The sequence below is a fragment of the Blastomyces dermatitidis genome (assembly GCF_000003525.1).
Source record: "Blastomyces dermatitidis ER-3 genomic scaffold supercont1.4, whole genome shotgun sequence".
NCBI lineage: Eukaryota > Fungi > Ascomycota > Eurotiomycetes > Onygenales > Ajellomycetaceae > Blastomyces > Blastomyces dermatitidis.
Window position 1 is genome coordinate 4288375 of NW_025544777.1, and position 15618 is coordinate 4303992.

Consider the following 15618-nt stretch of genomic DNA (forward strand, 5'->3'; position numbering starts at 1 on the left):
AGAATTTGGCGACTGCGATCATTGTAAGGTGGCCAATGAGTATTGATTGCTAAATGTTTCGAATGTTCATAGTCATCTTCTGTGGGTAAAGGAAAAGATGATTGAGCTTTTCAGTCAAAAATTTCTTTTTATGGTCTTCATATTTTTCTTGCTATCTTAGTGTCATTTGGGGAGTCTTATGCGAGCAACGTAAGTGCATACATGCAAATAGAAACAGCTCCGGATCAAGCAAATAACATATGCACGGCAGGCCTTGTTATTAATACAAAACCAAAGGAAAAGGGGGGAAAAACCTTGCGTACCTATTTGGAAATCCCCACGACCTTCTCAATCGCATCATTATTTCCAATATCCTTTGGGATAACATCTGCGACTTTGAGGATGTCGATAACCCCACTAACAACCGAATTATCAACGCCCCTTGTCCCGCGCTTTACAAACCGTACATCCTTAAGCCATTCCCTAACATCAGTTTCATTGTATGTACAACCTAATTCTCCCGTGCCCAACAATTTGACCACGTGTTCCCTGTCGGCCTCAAAGGCAGCAATACCACTATCCAATGCCTCGAAAAGTTGGGAGAGTCTCGCATCATTTGCTGGAGAAGGAAACGTGGAGGTTGAAGCAACAATGTGCCATGAAGGCCAAGGAGTAAAGATCTCCCCAATCTTTTTCAGTGGCGGGTTCGGGGTTGATTCCGATGGGTGGAAGGATGGCTTTGTAGTGAATTCTTCCCACATGAAGAAATCGGCAGACGGTGCTAGAGGCGCATCTGGGGCCGCAGGGTCGCCGCCGATAACTCCATCCCGAAGTGATGGGAAAGGTCCTAGTATAACGGATCTAAGTGGAGAAACAGTCGACGACCAGTTCTGTTGTTGTGCTAGAACAAATGACATGATGTGAGAGCCACTGGGTAACAGCATTTTTGTTAGCATTCCATGCCACTGCCGCTGACTGGATGGTGAATCTATGGGTTGATACCAACCTCCCTAATCGGCTCACCCCGACTCGTCCCCCTTTCAAGTCGCTCACGCCGTTAATCTCATTTCGATTACGGCCTGTCACGATAGCCCATCTCAAAGGTGTTTCCACCCATTCTCCTACCATTTTATATCCTCCATCAACGTCGCCCTTTTCCAGCTGCGTCTTGCCTACTAATCCGGCGACCCAGCCCTCAGTTAGCCCGATGGCGATATCGATTTCATTTGCGCGAAGGGATGTAATCATGTGCCCAGTTCCGGAGGGAAATGCCTTGATGGTCACTTTGAATGGGAGAGAGGAAATAGTCGACTTGAGGGCAAGGTGAAGAGGAGTTAGATAGTGCTCTGCGCATCACATTGGTTTAATGTTAGTACAACGTTACAGAGATTGCATGTTGGCTGTTGACCGGTGAGGGGCTGGATTATAATTTCCGATAAACTGTGGGCAAAGTGAGCCTACCTGGCACGTAGCCAATCCTTATAGTGCCCTCAGATGAAGCCATCATTTCAAGTTGGACTGCTTTTTGATAGTGAAACGAGGATTAAGGGTAGCGAATAATTCCATCTGCATAGAAGAGTTTGATAGCCCACAGCGTCAAACAGGAGCCATGTTATGTTGTCAAAGCCGAGCTGATTTGAAGCTAAGGCACATGGGTGGGTCTGAATCGTGGGCGACTTCCGGCACTAGCCTTAACTCTAATTAAGCTTACATGCTTATAATTAAGAAAAGGATTAACTAATACTTTCTTGTATAAATTTACATGAAGCGCATTCAGGTATTAACATATAGACTAACTATAGCTATACAATTTTATTGGTTTGTAAAGTAAGTTATAGATGTAATTTTCACTTAAAACTATCGAGTAGAATTCATTATAATGCTGTAATCTCTTACAATACAGACTTATAACTCAACACATTGATACATGATCAGCCTTTGATTTCGTATGGAACAAAGGCGGGGGCAGGGCGTTGGGAGGTGAACTCCATTGACCTCCGCTAGGATGAATTCACTTCCTCATACTTCCCTCGTGTGTGAATACTTATAAATCATTAAACACCCCCATGCATCTTCGAATATTCTAGCTTGACTTATTTTATTACGGGTTTAAAATTTGCGTTTAGTTGCTAGTAACCACTCTGATTATCTTCCACTATGACAGACGCAAGCGATGCCATCCACCTGCCCGATGGCTATCTTGTCTGGGATGGGGATACAATAACCGACGAAGCCTTTGACAAACTGAGATCAGAAGCCCTCTTTCGGCATAACAATTGCATCCCGCTCTTCACCAAGGATGCCATTAGTGAATTTGGCAAGCAGTTCAAAATGGCAGTTGCTGGACAGGTCAGCGTAGTCTCAGTACGCAGACTGGATGGCGAGAGGGCGGATTTCAGAGTGCCGCCTGACCATCCTGGCTTCCACCCTGATTCGTATGCTCTCCTCTCCTATTGTTTCCCTTGTTTCAATGTTGGATAGTTGACTCACTATTGGGGATGACCGTGCTGAACTAGAAAGCCGACAATCGGATTCGTCGCTCTCCAGAAGCTGGCGCGCCTGGGTCCCTACAATGATAAATTTTGTCCTATCTTTACCACCCATCTAATCGTTGAGTACATTGGCTTGATGCGAGATAGAATCACCGGGGAAGTGATACCCAGCGATATTCAGCCTATCGAGGATGTTGAACCGTATTTTAGACGGACTTTAACGAAATGGGAGGCGACACCAGCATGCCAGCATCTAAGAGGGAGTCTTAAGGCATTACTGCAAAGAAATTCTAACATACGCAAAATCGATAAAATTGTTGCTTATGCCTGTGGCAGTCTCATTGAGTTTGAAACAGAGGAGTCCGGCGCCTACCCATCTTTGGCACCCCGTCCTTTTTACCAGCATGCACTTGTCATGACCGTACTCGACGTCCTGCAGAACGAACGAACGGATAGGGATGCCGAGCAGATACGATGTTACTTGCAGGATCCAATCTATACGGATGCTGAAAAGGATATGTTAGCAAAGTTCGCCGTGACAGTTGTTGATGACGCGGAAGGGTTTTTATTGACGGACGACTCGACGGCTGTGCTTTCTTTCGCACCGAATGTTCCTATCAAACAAGTTGTGCTAGACATTTCTCTCCCTCCCATGATGATGTGGGACAAAGTTAAAGATGAAGATGTCCTCAAACCATGGTAAAGGACTCCTGGACCCCCGAACCACTGGGTTACCGGTTCTCAGAACATGCTAACAATTTTCAAGGACGGACCCCGATTCTCCCCGCATCAGAAAGTTGATTGGCGAGCATTACGATGAAGTTGAATTTCAAGATTACGAAGAGCGTTTCATGACGTCCTTTTACGTTAAGCGGGCTCCTACATAAAGGCCAAAAAGCCTTCAAACTTTCTGGAAAAACATATCGGCCTGGTTTACCGCCAAACTGAGTTGCGAAACAATTTCAAACCTATGGCGAGGCACTGTACCTTAACTACGACGGCGATGGCGTAGTATAGCTTTGATGCCTGAACGGTTTTAAGAGCTATTTTTTGAAGCCTAGTAACTTGGTTTTAGGATCATCTAATCAAGAAAATATTAATTAAATTCGATATCGGTCTAAAGATTTATCCACATTATAGGTAGAAAGGGACAAGGAGAAGAGGACATATATCTGAAAAAAGAACGCCAGGTCTATCAGAACGTATCAGTCATGCCAACATATCAGCCATGAAACAGATATGTTTCCACACGCTAGCCAGTTGTAACTTGTCCTTTTACGACAATCGTACATCCGCTGCTTTCATACCCCATCTATCATCACCACGATCGAACCCATTAGCTGCTGCCACCCTCTCCACATTATGTTTCACCGGAATCCCATCCCCGAACATCCAATATTGTACTCCAAGATAACAGTCGCAGAGGCATTGTAAAATCCCACAAAGCTTGAAAGCCCATGGAATAGAGTCACCACCGAAAAAGAAATAGCCCATCTTCATGGCGTCTCCGAGAATCCATGAGCCGAGCACCGAGACCCGGAAACCCTTACAAGATTGTGCGCGCTGGTTGGATATTATCTGTGGCACAGGGAGGAAGGCTTCAACGCCAAGGCCGGCAAAGCCCAGAAGGGCAATATAGCGCTCCGAGCGCGAGATGGGCCGGAATATGACGTGGATGACGAATAGGGACGCGACGAAGTAAGAAAGAAAGCTCCAGTATCTGTAAATTACCGTGGTGAGCATATGTTAGCAATACGCTACAGCCAAGGGGATGATCATCCATGTTTAAAACTTAAAATAAACCAGGAGAAGGGGGACACGTACGGTCGGTTAGCTCTCCATTGCCAAAAGTTATACGGCCTCGAAAAGCTCGTCCCTAGTATTCCCGCTTTTTGGCCGCTGAATGGCGCATGTTCAATTCCATCTCTTATTCCAGTTGGTGCTCGATTATCTAAGGCAACCTTTAACAAAACCAACTGTACGCAAATCATGAGGATTGCTTGGAAGAGCAACGCATTCGAGTAATAGGCGCCGAACCAGTAGAACACCCTGAAATAATGGCAAATACGTTAGACAGGAAAAATAAAAATACGTAGATTCGGAAATAGCAGGGCTTTTTTGTACAATCCATGTGGGAGAAAAAGGGAGCGCAATATAAGGAAGGCCAACCCACTTTAAGATCGAGGCAACGAGCATTATCAAAGGGATATCCAACGAAAATCCAGCAGAACTTTTCGTCCTATGTATGCTATATATTTGATCCGAATATGACGTTAGGGGCGAGAGGACGAGGCTGCCGAAACATTTTTTGTCAGAGTCTGCATCCATCTGCAAATTGGAGGGCTTTAGTAGCGTGCGTACAAAACTGGCGCCGCATAGTCGAGAATGAACGACATGAGCCACATTTTCACTTCCGCTGTTTTATCCACTATCGTCACTGAATTTTTTCGTGCTTCTCTTTAAGAAATAGTACTTTTTTTAAAACACCGTCGCCGTCGGGGGTGCAATGCGACTCAAAGGGTGTCTGTGTTATGCAAAATCTCTCATTTCGGTGGGGATATAAAGAGGTCGAGGGATTGGAGCGCTATCCCAAAATTTGTGAGTGGTTCTCAAATGAATAGAACCGGACATCCAAGCCCACGAGATTGCCGTGGAACGAATGGAATAGCCTCTGAAACTGCAGATTTTGTTTGTAAGACGGCTTCTTTTCTGGGATGCCGGAAAAATCGCCGGGCCTGCGGGAGCGCTCTTTAGGCGACGAACGTCGATGGAGATCCGCTTGGCCCGAGTGAGTGCGCTTGGTCTCGGCGAGCTCGAATTCACGCAGATGGTACCGCACACCGCGTTGACTGTGGCTGATGCTAATTGACATGTACAGGGGAAGGCATTGAAGCAATCTACTTGTTTCCTAATTATTATTAAATGGCGATGAATGAGTGCGATGTCCTTATTCTTCCAACGTCGCTCAATGTGGAAACCTTGCCGCCGATCATGCAGCATTACATAATCATTAGCTAATAACTACACGTTCTGCCAAGCCAGCTCCACAGACTTGGAATCCATGGAGCCGCAAACAAGGAGTCTATCTCGACATCATCCCGTCTAGATGGAACCACGACAACTACTGGTTTACTGAGTTGAATGAGACTGAGTTTAGCGAAAAGATATTGCACAGTTATATCTAGAGTTGTCAATAGTTATCGATTCAAAGCAACAAGGCCTTCCCTAGTGTTTATCAGTCTAACCCTCCTGTTCGGCCTGGCCTATCTATCCAGGCATGCGGATTTTTCAGATACTGACTTGCTCGAAGATCTCCCGAGCGAGCATGTGCTTCGAAATTCTCCGCTCTAGCAGCCATACTGCATAGTCGACCAAGCTCTCCGCTGGCTGTCTCAGATTTAACTTCTTGATATGTGACCGTCCAAAGAAATTTGCAGACTCAAAGACCTGCGGTATATCGCGCTGCCTTTCGAGTCGGGAGAACATTGGCTTGTTCCAATCACCTAGGTGTACAGATCTGTCAGTTACGTATGTATGTTGAATGCACTTGTCCGATATGTGATATCAATGAGCTTCGCAACGCGCGAGAAAATTACCTTGTCTCCATATGAAACGCAGGTCTTTTCTCCCAGGAAAATGGCGGCGTACTATCTCATTTTCTCAAGTGCTTCTCGTGGTTGTTAAGTGAGGATCTGGACATGGTCGAAAGCATATTCGTCACCAAGGGCATATGCCTCATCGATACTATCCACAATCACGACTTCTCTAAACGACCGCCATGCTGTGCTTGCTATTGCAGCAGTAGAAAGCGTCTCTAGAAATCTATCAATTAATGTCATCACCTGCTTTGCAGAATCTTCAGACGTCGTGATGAGCACTGCGGGAGAATCGGGACCATGTTCAGCTTGTGAAAGGAGGTGGGTAGCAGGGACTTCTGTAGGGCCCGCAAAGAGATCAACGCCAATTTCTTCAAGAGTTGTCTTTTAGCTTCCGTGACAAGCATTTCCTGGACCGGCAATAGAGTCTACTTTGCGAATCGACTCAGTGCCCACTGCCATCCCAGCGATTGCTTGAGCGCCCCCTAGAATAAATATCTCATTAGCACCCACTAGATGCGTTGTAGCCGTGGTGGCATTAGGGATCTTCCCATTTATAGGAGGTGTACACATAGTTACATGATTAACTCCGGCAACCTTTGCTATCAGGATTGTCATGTGAGCTAATGCATGAAGGGGATAACGCCCTCCGGGATTCTACCGGTGGAGATACATATTAACATTGCGTACAGTTGCAAAATTGGACTTCTTGAGTATGAAATGATGAGGGCAAAAACCTACGCCCCAACTGAACTAATAGGAATATTCTTCTAACCCAGATGTACCCCTAGCTAAAGTTCAACCTCTAAATCGGAAATCGAATTTCGTTAGGCCACAGCAGAAGCACGCACGTTGGCTTGAGCCTCCTTGATATCCTTAATCGTTTGCTCTGAGACTTTTACGACGGCCGCTTCAATGTCGCCCTCTGAAAGCTTGAAAGACATTGGCTCCCAACTGTCAAATTTTGTGGAATTCTGGTGGACAGCCCTGTCACCGTTCAACCGAATGGAATGTCTTCAATCACGTTCCTAACAATCGACGGTACATCAATTGCCGGGCCATTGCTGCCCACCCCGAGCCCAGCATCGGTTTTGAGATAACGAACCATTTCTCTCGATATCGGCTTTTTATCCTCGTCCCTGAATTTGTAGTATACCTTAACCTCACTTTTTTTTAGCTATTTAGTAAGTCAGGTTCAAGATACATCAGAATATAGGGTAGCTCTTTATTTATATACCCACCAGTGTCAGATATTTACACTACCCCTCAACTCCCCCCGACTTTAGCCCTGGTGCCGGAGCCGAATCGACGTGAACCAAAAGCTCAAGTTGCTAACAATTGTGAAAAGTACTCATGTATCTAGATACCACATGAAAGCAAATCGCCCTCCAAACTGGAAGGCCCTTTTCCAGAGATAAAGACGCCTTTTGTCGGTGCAACCTCAAATGCCATCCCTGGCAACAAAGACCTACTCATTATTCGATCGTGAATGTCAAATGAATCAGTAAATGACACCAAACCAACAGCTTCTTGTGTAGAGGGCATTAGCCATTGCTTCTTATTCATTCCTTGCGTCATGTTGATGTCAGAGAATTGGGGCTCATGGAAATCAATGAAATGCTTTGGTAGCGGTGATCAAGCTTCGATACCATCCAGCTGTCCATATTGATGGATCAATGGGTGACTGGGTGCACGACTATGTAGGGAGCAAGAACAAGGAGATTTCTTGACACAAGATGGTTTGAGGGGAGAGTAAATTTTGGACCGAAAGGGCACTGTTGGCCTAGTATGAAGCCAGAACGAACCTCAGCAAGCTAAAACTACGGGTTCCAAAACCGCCACTGCGATATTGCATCCTAACATCTGTCATAATTCAACTAAGCGGCAACCGTGGCATCATTCTTGTTCAATTCATCATACGTAACATTATACACATCCTTGCGTGAATCCATGCATATGTCCGGAATACACCCATCAACCAACCCTGGCATTTTTTTCCCGCGAAACAAAACACGTACTCAACTCTCGGCATCTACTGCGCCTTGCTCCCCGCCTCAAAGAACCTTACCGGAACCCCCTGATCCGGACACCCAACAATCTCCGTCCGATACTCCTGTCCCGCCCAATTTCCTGCATACTCCATCCGCTCATACTTCTGCGCCATTCTCGCCACCACATAAGCAATCTCCGCCAGGGCAAAATTTTGCCCAATGCAGATACGTGGCCCACCATTGAATGGCACATACGTCCAAGGTTTGGGTTGCCACGACTCCCAGCGCTCAGGTGAGAAGATGGCCGGGTCCGCGAACGTATCTGAAACCGGCGGATAGAGGTCCCTCCGGCGCTGCATGGCTAGTGTTGAATAGATCACGACATCATTTTTCAGGACGGTTATGGGGAGATCCCCATGCGGACCTCCGCCAGTTGGCAGGGTAGTGTCTGCAAGTGCTGAGCGCACGTTGAACGGCACCGCTGGGTACAAGCGCAGAGTCTCGTTTATGGTATTCCGGAGGTACTTCATTCTTTTCAAATCGTCATAGGTGGGCCTGCCGTCTTCACCCAGAGTGGCGAGGACTTCGGCGCGGAGTTTAGCGTATACTTTTGGATAGTTGGCTAGCTCGTAGAAGGTCCAGGAGAGGGTGGAGGCCGTTGTGTCGCGGCCAGCGAGGAGCACGGAGACAATCTGGTCACGGATCACTTTTGGATCGCGGGTGAAGAGGGCAAGGGAGTGTAAGAAAGTGAAGGAGCGCTCGGAGCGGCTCAGCTTCTGCAGCTCCTCTTCGGGAAGTTCGAGAGCTTTGCGGACGAAGGGGAGGACGAAATTGTCGATTACTTTGATCCCGCGTTTATAGGCGCGTCTGGGATAGAAGTGATGGAATGGACTATCGACGTAGTGAGAAGCTTAGCATTGTGTGCATTCACTCCTTGTTTATATGGCTAGCCAAAAGGGATTAATTACCCGATTGTAGTGAGAAGCATCTGAATTCTTTGCACTTCTTCAAAGGCGTCGACGAAGTCACCCTTTGGATACTCCAAACTGTTAATGCTCTGGCCAAGCAAAAATTCCGTTGTTATATCGATCGTCAACCTATAGAATAGATTCATCAAGTCAAAGGTTTCTCCGGCAGGAGGGAACAGGCCCAGCATGATCTTTGTGCGCCGTTCGAATATGTCCAAATCACTAACGCGGTTCTTCGCAAACATGGGTCGAATCAGATTCCTGCTGTTCGACCATTGCTTGCCGTCGGTGGTGAAAATACTATCGCCTAGAAACGGAGACCAGAGGTCATGAAACTCTGCGCCTTTACCATAGTCGGCAAATTTCCCAGTCAGGACGGCTTTGACATGCTCTGGCTCGCGAGTCAATATGTTACGTTGGTCCCCCGTGAGATTCATCTCTATGCAGTTTGGGCATGAGACGGTTCCGTATTTATCGATACTTGTATTAAAGTTTTCAAGCAATTTATTCTTCTTCAGTGCGTCCGCGGTCTCCAGAATGAATTTCAAAACTTCAGTATTGTCAGCTAGGGCTTTTTCTTGGTTCTATCTATGTTCAATTGAAAAGGGGAGGGAGGGAGAGAGAGAGAGAGAGAGAGAGAGATAATTAGGAAATATGTCCACTCACGGGTAATAGAGTTATTGGAAGAGGATGGAGCATGGACCCCGCCGGCAGCCTTAACATTTCGATTATAGAAGAATTGCCTGACGATTCTTGACAAGGAGAAGGTGAGCAGAAGGCCCGGTATCAGCAGCAGGGCTGCATAGCCGAAGTTGATGTCCCTGATCATGGTGGCTGCTTTGTTCGATTCATCTCCCAACGGCTAGCTTAGGATAGCAAAGATTCATGGGATGGTTGGTGGTCGACAGACACACACACATTTATATATATATATATATATATACCCCAGCATCAGGAATGTGCTGGATACGGGGCTGCCGAGTTTTAGTGACGATCGGGGCAAGTCTGGGCAGAAGAATATCTCATGTGAGAAGTTGACCAACCGAGGCTGACCCCAATAACTAACTACTCGCTCCACTTGGTAGGCTTAACTTATTTACTGCGTAACTAACTTAACTATTGTAGCTTTCTGCTGGAAACGCCAGTAACCGTGCCATGCTTACTAACTCTCTGTAGTGAGTGCGCCACAGCGTACGGAAAACCACACCGTAAAGAAAATATTTTGAATATAGTGATCTTCAAAAATTAATTAATAATCACCACCACATCTATCTATAACATAAAGATTATCTATATACTCATTAGAAGGTGTAGAATCCACTGTAGGTTGAGATTCTATAGAATTATCTTGTTGTGGTTGAGTGGCTGTAGATTTTGTAGGTTTGATTCCAATCAATTGAAGAGTCTTATTGAACATCTTTTTCATCTCATCTGCTCTACAGGTCGCGATCTTGCAATTGACATCCTTAATAGTGAGGACTCCACCTACTTGCACCTGCCTGCGGGAGGATTTGACAATCCAACATCTATTTGCTTGATAATGACCTGCAAGTTCATCCTCACGGTGTGCATTCAATTCCGCCTGAATCATGCTACCCTTGAAGATCTTGTTCAACCACCTTGTCAAACCAGGTGTAAGAGTATTCTTCACATCTTCTAAGGTCTTGGCTGCTGCATTGATTTGATGACATAGTTTTGCAACCATCTCTGAGGAGGTTAATTGCAAGGAGGCAGTGGCGGGGTAAAGTGATTGCATACATCATCATCACCATCATATATGTTGAGATCCGGGGCATCATCAATGGTAAGAGGTCTCAATCAATTGAGAATTATATCGCGATTAACTGGATACATTCCACAGTCAGCAAAGCCAGCTCTCACAGTGTCAGGTTTGAATGCTTACAGTCAGACACTCTTCAGATTAGCAAGGAATTGTCTGTCATTATACTGCTCATATCTGTAGCAGGCGGCCTCATTAATAATATCCAACTGATGAATTCATATCTTAATTGCCTCTTCCTGGCTGTCATTCAATGCTCGATTCAGTGGAACCCTCATAGTCCTTGATTTCTTCCCGTTGATCCTCCCATACAAGGTGGCATATGGGACTTTGAATTCTCGCGACAGAGACGTGATTTTTAATTTTGAATTGCTTTTGTACGCGTCAACAGCTCTTTGCAACTGCTCCTCAGTGTAATTAGAAGATTTAGGCATGGTTATAATTAATGATGATTATTTGAAGATGAAGAATGAAGATATTGAAAATATTTTCTTTACGGTGTGGTTTTCCGTACGCTGTGGCGCACTCACTACAGAGAGTGAGTAAGCATGGCACGGTTAGTAGTGGGTTCTACTGTGTACTGTGTACATAGCATAGTAGGGCTGTCCGTTCCAAATTTCACCTCCTAGACCATAAATTAGTTGTTACAGCTTCTGCAAGTATTTATAGCATGTGCTCCGTTTATGCACTGAACACTGAACCTGCTCCAAACAACTAGGTTTCTGTGGTGGGGACATAATTTTTGACTTTACCATCGCGAATCTCATGTCTGTCACATCCCAGTCCCAGGAAATATGGCTGGCTGCCTTGCCGGCTGCAGAGAAATCGGGCTTCTGGGGATCCTTCAAGTTTCAACCCTGGTTGGACGAAGAGGTTTGACGAGCAATGAAAATTTCTGGAATAAAAAAATAAATAAAATTCATCCATATTTCCTTTCCGTGTACTGTACATATTAATGCTGCCTATAACTACGTACGTCCTACGAATGAATCATAATATATTCCGCCATTGCGCTGGAGGAAGTCACGATTGGCCCGAGATACATACGGTGTAGTTATCTAGGGGGACACGAAGCAATAGATGGCGAGCTTTTGTTGCCATGTGAAAATCCGACCTCATGACATGCAAAATGGCTTATGGGAGCTTCATGTACTGTAGCTTCGTGGTGGATCATTGGCCAATTGTTGTGACTTCTCCAGTCTCATCGATGGGAAGAAAAATATGTGATGTAGCTGGTATCCATAATAATAGAATAGATAATCTAGTGTTTTGATTTGTTCGGTTTCACCGGTGTGAACGCTGAGAAGGGAAAATTGACTTAAGCAAAGAAGGAAAGGATCTATACAAAAATATACCATGAAAAAATAGACGGACGGTCAGACTGTAGCATATAGATATATCCTCAGTACATGAATAACCAGGGGGAACGTGCAGTCTAAGAGAAATCAATCTTCCACAAGCCTCCAATAGATACGCCTGGGTCCTTGACCACAGCATAGGCAGCCTTCCCCCCCTGCTTAGCATGCCACTGCAAGCTTGCCTGGGATCCAGTCTGCGACCCTTCTTCAAGAACAAGAACAGTCGATTGGCTCTCCCAGGCATCTGGGGCATCGACAATTATGATTTTCTCCACACGCACACCGGCCATCGTCTTCAGATACTGCGCAGTCTTGGTGCCTTTGGCTCCGATGTCTGTGGATGACAACGATGACTCGGAGAAGGTGAAGCGGCGGTGGATGTAGGCGCCGTTCTGGTAGTCGAACGTCTCGCCGTCATCAACATAAAGAGTTCCCTCGGCTTGGCCGTTCTTGTCCAAGGTAACCACGAGCGTGTATGGATCCCACTTCATGAGTTCACTGCTTCTACGGGGTCGATCTTTGCGTGGGATGATGTGGCCACCCTGCATCAAGAGAGGAATCTTTTCCAACGGGGCTTGAACAGTGTGTCTCTTCCCAGCACCCTGATAGACAGTATAATCGAAATAATCGTAGTATTTTTCGTCATCGGCAAGGTAGATATCAGTGCTAGTGGCACCCTCCGCCACGATTGGTTTAGCAAGTAAGCCAGTGGATCCCAGATACAATTGGTCATCGATTGCAAAACCAGCCTCATCTTCCGGGTGGACATAATATTGGGGCTGGACAATTGGGCTGCCGTCAATGGAAGCCTGTTGGAAAGAAGTGTACCATGCAGGAAGGAGCTGATATCTCAGCTGCAAGGCTTGGGTGATGATGCTCATGTACGGCTCTCCAGCCAAATAAGGCTCACGCCTGCGGGTGTCGATGTGCGCATGGGCACGGAAGAACGGATAGAAGATACCGGTTTGGTACCATCTTGTTAGTAGCTCCTTGCTTGGGTTTCCAAAGAAACCTCCAACGTCAGCTCCTGCGAAGGGGAATCCGGCAATGCCGTTGTTGAGCACCATGGGGAGAGATGCCGCAAGGTGTTCCCAGTTGGCCTGATTATCACCAGTCCACATGGCTCCCACCCGCTGTGTCCCTGCATAAAACGACCGAGTCAGGACAAATGGTCTGCGCACCTCGCCCTTTTTGCGTTCTAACATGGCATGATAAGTAGCGTTGATGAATGTCATGCCATTGAGGTTGTGCAAATCACGATGCTCCCAGCCGCCATGGTGAATATTATCTTTAGGCATGGTTGTCTCCGGGCCGTTAAAAACGGACGGCTCGTTCATATCGTTCCAAATGAACATGTTAGAGTGGGTTCCCTTGAATTTGTCATATTTAAAGAGAGTACTCCACCACGATACCGCAGCTGGATTGAAACAATCGATCCAATGGGACGATCCAGGCCAGCACCAGCCGTCATAGATGTCGCCATCCTTGTTCTTCACACCTAGCCCTTTCGATTTCAGCTCGTCTACAACAGGGTAGTTTGCTTCGTTTTTAATATGAGGGTCGACGATGATAACGAGTTTACGTCCCGAATCGTCAAGCTGTTTCTGCATTCCGTCCGGGTCCGGGAATGTCAGAGGATCCCAAGTAAAGTATTTCTTGTGGTCAGTGTACTCGATGTCGAGCCAAATGACGTCGTAAGGAATTTGATAAAGGTCGAATTTTCTGTCAACGTCTCTGACATCCTCATCGGTCACGTAGTTCCAGCGACACTGATGGTAGCCAATTGCGAAATGCTGGGGCAGTTGGGTGAAACCGGTGAGTTCGCCATACGACTTGCTGAGGGCTTGGGGTGTTGGTCCTAAGAACACGAAAACATCGAGTTGTCCGGCTTCCGAGAACCAATGCGTTTGCGTGCTAGTTTTGCCAACGACACCGAGAGCGAGAGGGTTGGTTGAAGCCTTCGTCTTGACAATGTCGACCCATGTCTCCGCGGCATTCAGCCACAGTACACCCACCGTGGAACCTTTACGGTGTGCCTGCATAAATGGGATGGATCCGTAAAGTGTCATTGGGCTATTCAACTCATATTCGAACACATCGCTGTTGTACAAACGGTAAGGTTCAGTGTGATGCCCGTCACCTCCCCTTGATTCCAGAATTAGCAGGAAATTAAACTCGATTGATTAAAGGAATATTTACCTTGTTTCCTTCAGGGAGAGTGAGTCGGCATGTTCAGGGATACCAAACACATGGTTGTATCCAGGGAAAGTAATATCCAGGCCAACACTTTCTGGGCCTCTTGGTTTCGTATCGGTGTTTCCACCAAATGATTCCTCCCACCAAGTGCTGTCATCCACAGCATCCTGTGGCTCTGATTCGCTATCGTCCCCAGTCGGCTTCTCAACCTTTGGCCTCCAATGCTCCACATTCAGAAGCCCCTTGTCATTGAGTTGAATGTGTGTTTCGCCATCCCTTTGGAAGTGTACTTCGAATGGGGAGTGCCTGATGACAGCCTGGAACTTGTTGTCGGGCCCATAATGGACCTTTGTAATTCCGGCTTCCGTTCCCTTAGCAATTTCAGCGGAGGAGCTCAGCTCCAAACCCCCCACAATTACCCACTTCTCAGCCTCATTATAACGTTCTTTCCTTATTTTCCGATCATGTCGTAATTGTATATCTCCCTGTATCCGCTTCTCTTCGTCTACTGTGACACGAGCAACGCCTGACTGAAGGAACGATACAGTGAGAGGCAAGTTAACCTTCTCGTTATTTTCGATAGTCTTAACGATTATTCCCAACAGTTGGCCATTGGCAAATTGAATAGAGTTCGATTCAAGGTGATAGGGAGCGGACCATGACGAGCCTTGGCTGGAAACTGTATCTGCATAAGCTCTATTCCGCGAGCAGAAGCCAGATTGCGAACACGTCTTAAAGTTCTCGTGCTTGACCATCTCTGGATTCAACGAATATGAGTTAGATATCAAGCCTGATTTATCTCGTTTCAGTATCTTCACGTACCTCCGGGGACAACTAGACACGAGAGGATGGCCAAAATGGCCAGGCACAGGGTCCAACCAGTGGACGAAGGCCTGAACGCCGCCATGGGGACGGGTGAACTGGGTGCAGGGTCCCCAAGTAAGCTCTAAATAGGTTGAACCTGGACACTCCAAGAGGCTTAAAACAGGAAGAATTGGGAGCAGTTCATGGAGAATTTGTTCCTTCTCCACGGCACAAGACTCCACCGTGAATTGGGTCTCAGATTGTGAACCTTCGAAGAGCTCTATGATCCCAATTGCAAGCTGCAGATGCTATTGTTATGAGGTTGGATGGTTGATAACTGGTGGTTAGATACTTGTCGAGAGCTGGTGTATGTAATCTGTATGTAGCTGCGTAAGTCGCCAACTCGCCTCAAGCTGCTGGCTTGGCATGGCCCGGCTAAACCTGCTGTGGCTGG

At 46.5% G+C, this 15618-nt stretch overlaps 8 protein-coding genes across 8 annotated transcripts; 1 reads left to right on the plus strand and 7 right to left on the minus strand.

The window, feature by feature from the left end:
* Positions 1-302: 302 nt before the first annotated feature.
* Positions 303-1483, minus strand: BDCG_04378 (alpha 1,3-glucosidase; the record flags this gene model as incomplete). Its single annotated transcript, XM_045420034.1, has 3 exons — positions 303-909; positions 986-1325; positions 1441-1483. 3 exons carry the CDS (start codon positions 1481-1483, stop codon positions 303-305), a joined length of 990 nt encoding a protein of 329 aa, XP_045276218.1.
* Positions 1484-1911: 428 nt separating this feature from the next.
* BDCG_04379 (uncharacterized protein) lies at positions 1912-3905 on the plus strand. The gene is made up of 3 exons (XM_045420035.1): positions 1912-2414; positions 2496-3170; positions 3238-3905. Exons 1-3 carry the CDS (start codon positions 2137-2139, stop codon positions 3356-3358), a joined length of 1074 nt encoding a protein of 357 aa, XP_045276219.1. The 5' UTR covers positions 1912-2136; the 3' UTR covers positions 3359-3905.
* BDCG_16925 (alpha 1,3-glucosidase) lies at positions 3747-4876 on the minus strand (the record flags this gene model as incomplete). Its single annotated transcript, XM_045426104.1, has 4 exons — positions 3747-4191; positions 4296-4520; positions 4645-4764; positions 4833-4876. The coding sequence occupies 4 exons, from the start codon at positions 4874-4876 to the stop codon at positions 3747-3749; spliced, it is 834 nt and encodes a 277-aa protein (XP_045280855.1).
* Positions 4877-5055: 179 nt separating this feature from the next.
* On the minus strand, positions 5056-5343 carry BDCG_16926 (uncharacterized protein; the record flags this gene model as incomplete). The annotated part of the gene is made up of 1 exon (XM_045426105.1): positions 5056-5343. The coding sequence occupies one exon, from the start codon at positions 5341-5343 to the stop codon at positions 5056-5058; it is 288 nt and encodes a 95-aa protein (XP_045280856.1).
* Positions 5344-5753: 410 nt separating this feature from the next.
* On the minus strand, positions 5754-7011 carry BDCG_04381 (histidinol dehydrogenase; the record flags this gene model as incomplete). The annotated part of the gene is made up of 5 exons (XM_045420036.1): positions 5754-5974; positions 6068-6451; positions 6500-6724; positions 6774-6854; positions 6919-7011. The coding sequence occupies 4 exons, from the start codon at positions 7009-7011 to the stop codon at positions 6152-6154; spliced, it is 699 nt and encodes a 232-aa protein (XP_045276220.1). The 3' UTR covers positions 5754-5974; positions 6068-6151.
* Positions 7012-7272: 261 nt separating this feature from the next.
* Positions 7273-10173, minus strand: BDCG_04382 (cytochrome P450 alkane hydroxylase). Its single transcript, XM_045420037.1, has 3 exons — positions 9693-10173; positions 9027-9576; positions 7273-8949 (listed from the first exon to the last, which is right to left on the minus strand). Exons 1-3 carry the CDS (start codon positions 9853-9855, stop codon positions 8100-8102), a joined length of 1563 nt encoding a protein of 520 aa, XP_045276221.1. The 5' UTR covers positions 9856-10173; the 3' UTR covers positions 7273-8099.
* A 68-nt stretch (positions 10174-10241) lies between these two features.
* Positions 10242-10740, minus strand: BDCG_16927 (uncharacterized protein). The gene has a single exon (XM_045426106.1). The coding sequence runs from the start codon at positions 10729-10731 to the stop codon at positions 10276-10278; it is 456 nt and encodes a 151-aa protein (XP_045280857.1). The 5' UTR covers positions 10732-10740; the 3' UTR covers positions 10242-10275.
* Positions 10741-11643: 903 nt separating this feature from the next.
* On the minus strand, positions 11644-15604 carry BDCG_04383 (alpha 1,3-glucosidase). Its single transcript, XM_045420038.1, has 3 exons — positions 15183-15604; positions 14364-15117; positions 11644-14309 (listed from the first exon to the last, which is right to left on the minus strand). The coding sequence occupies exons 1-3, from the start codon at positions 15265-15267 to the stop codon at positions 12242-12244; spliced, it is 2907 nt and encodes a 968-aa protein (XP_045276222.1). The 5' UTR covers positions 15268-15604; the 3' UTR covers positions 11644-12241.
* Between the last annotated feature and the right edge of the window lie 14 nt (positions 15605-15618).

Excerpts from the sequence above, each read along its gene's own strand:
- BDCG_04379 (XM_045420035.1), top strand. The coding sequence starts at position 2,137 with ATGACAGACGCAAGCGATGCCATCCACCTGCCCGATGGCTATCTTGTC. Across the intron at positions 2,415-2,495 it reads CCTGGCTTCCACCCTGATTC|AAAGCCGACAATCGGATTCG; the intron begins GTATGCTCTCCT and ends GTGCTGAACTAG. Across the intron at positions 3,171-3,237 it reads GAAGATGTCCTCAAACCATG|GACGGACCCCGATTCTCCCC; the intron begins GTAAAGGACTCC and ends ACAATTTTCAAG.
- BDCG_04382 (XM_045420037.1), bottom strand. The coding sequence starts at position 9,855 with ATGATCAGGGACATCAACTTCGGCTATGCAGCCCTGCTGCTGATACCG. Across the intron at positions 9,577-9,692 it reads TTCCAATAACTCTATTACCC|TTTTGAAATTCATTCTGGAG; the intron begins GTGAGTGGACAT and ends ACAATACTGAAG. Across the intron at positions 8,950-9,026 it reads ATGCTTCTCACTACAATCGG|TCCATTCCATCACTTCTATC; the intron begins GTAATTAATCCC and ends CTACGTCGATAG.
- BDCG_16927 (XM_045426106.1), bottom strand. The coding sequence starts at position 10,731 with ATGGTTGCAAAACTATGTCATCAAATCAATGCAGCAGCCAAGACCTTA.
- BDCG_04383 (XM_045420038.1), bottom strand. The coding sequence starts at position 15,267 with ATGGCGGCGTTCAGGCCTTCGTCCACTGGTTGGACCCTGTGCCTGGCC. Across the intron at positions 15,118-15,182 it reads GTGTCTAGTTGTCCCCGGAG|AGATGGTCAAGCACGAGAAC; the intron begins GTACGTGAAGAT and ends CGTTGAATCCAG. Across the intron at positions 14,310-14,363 it reads CTCTCCCTGAAGGAAACAAG|GGGAGGTGACGGGCATCACA; the intron begins GTAAATATTCCT and ends TCTGGAATCAAG.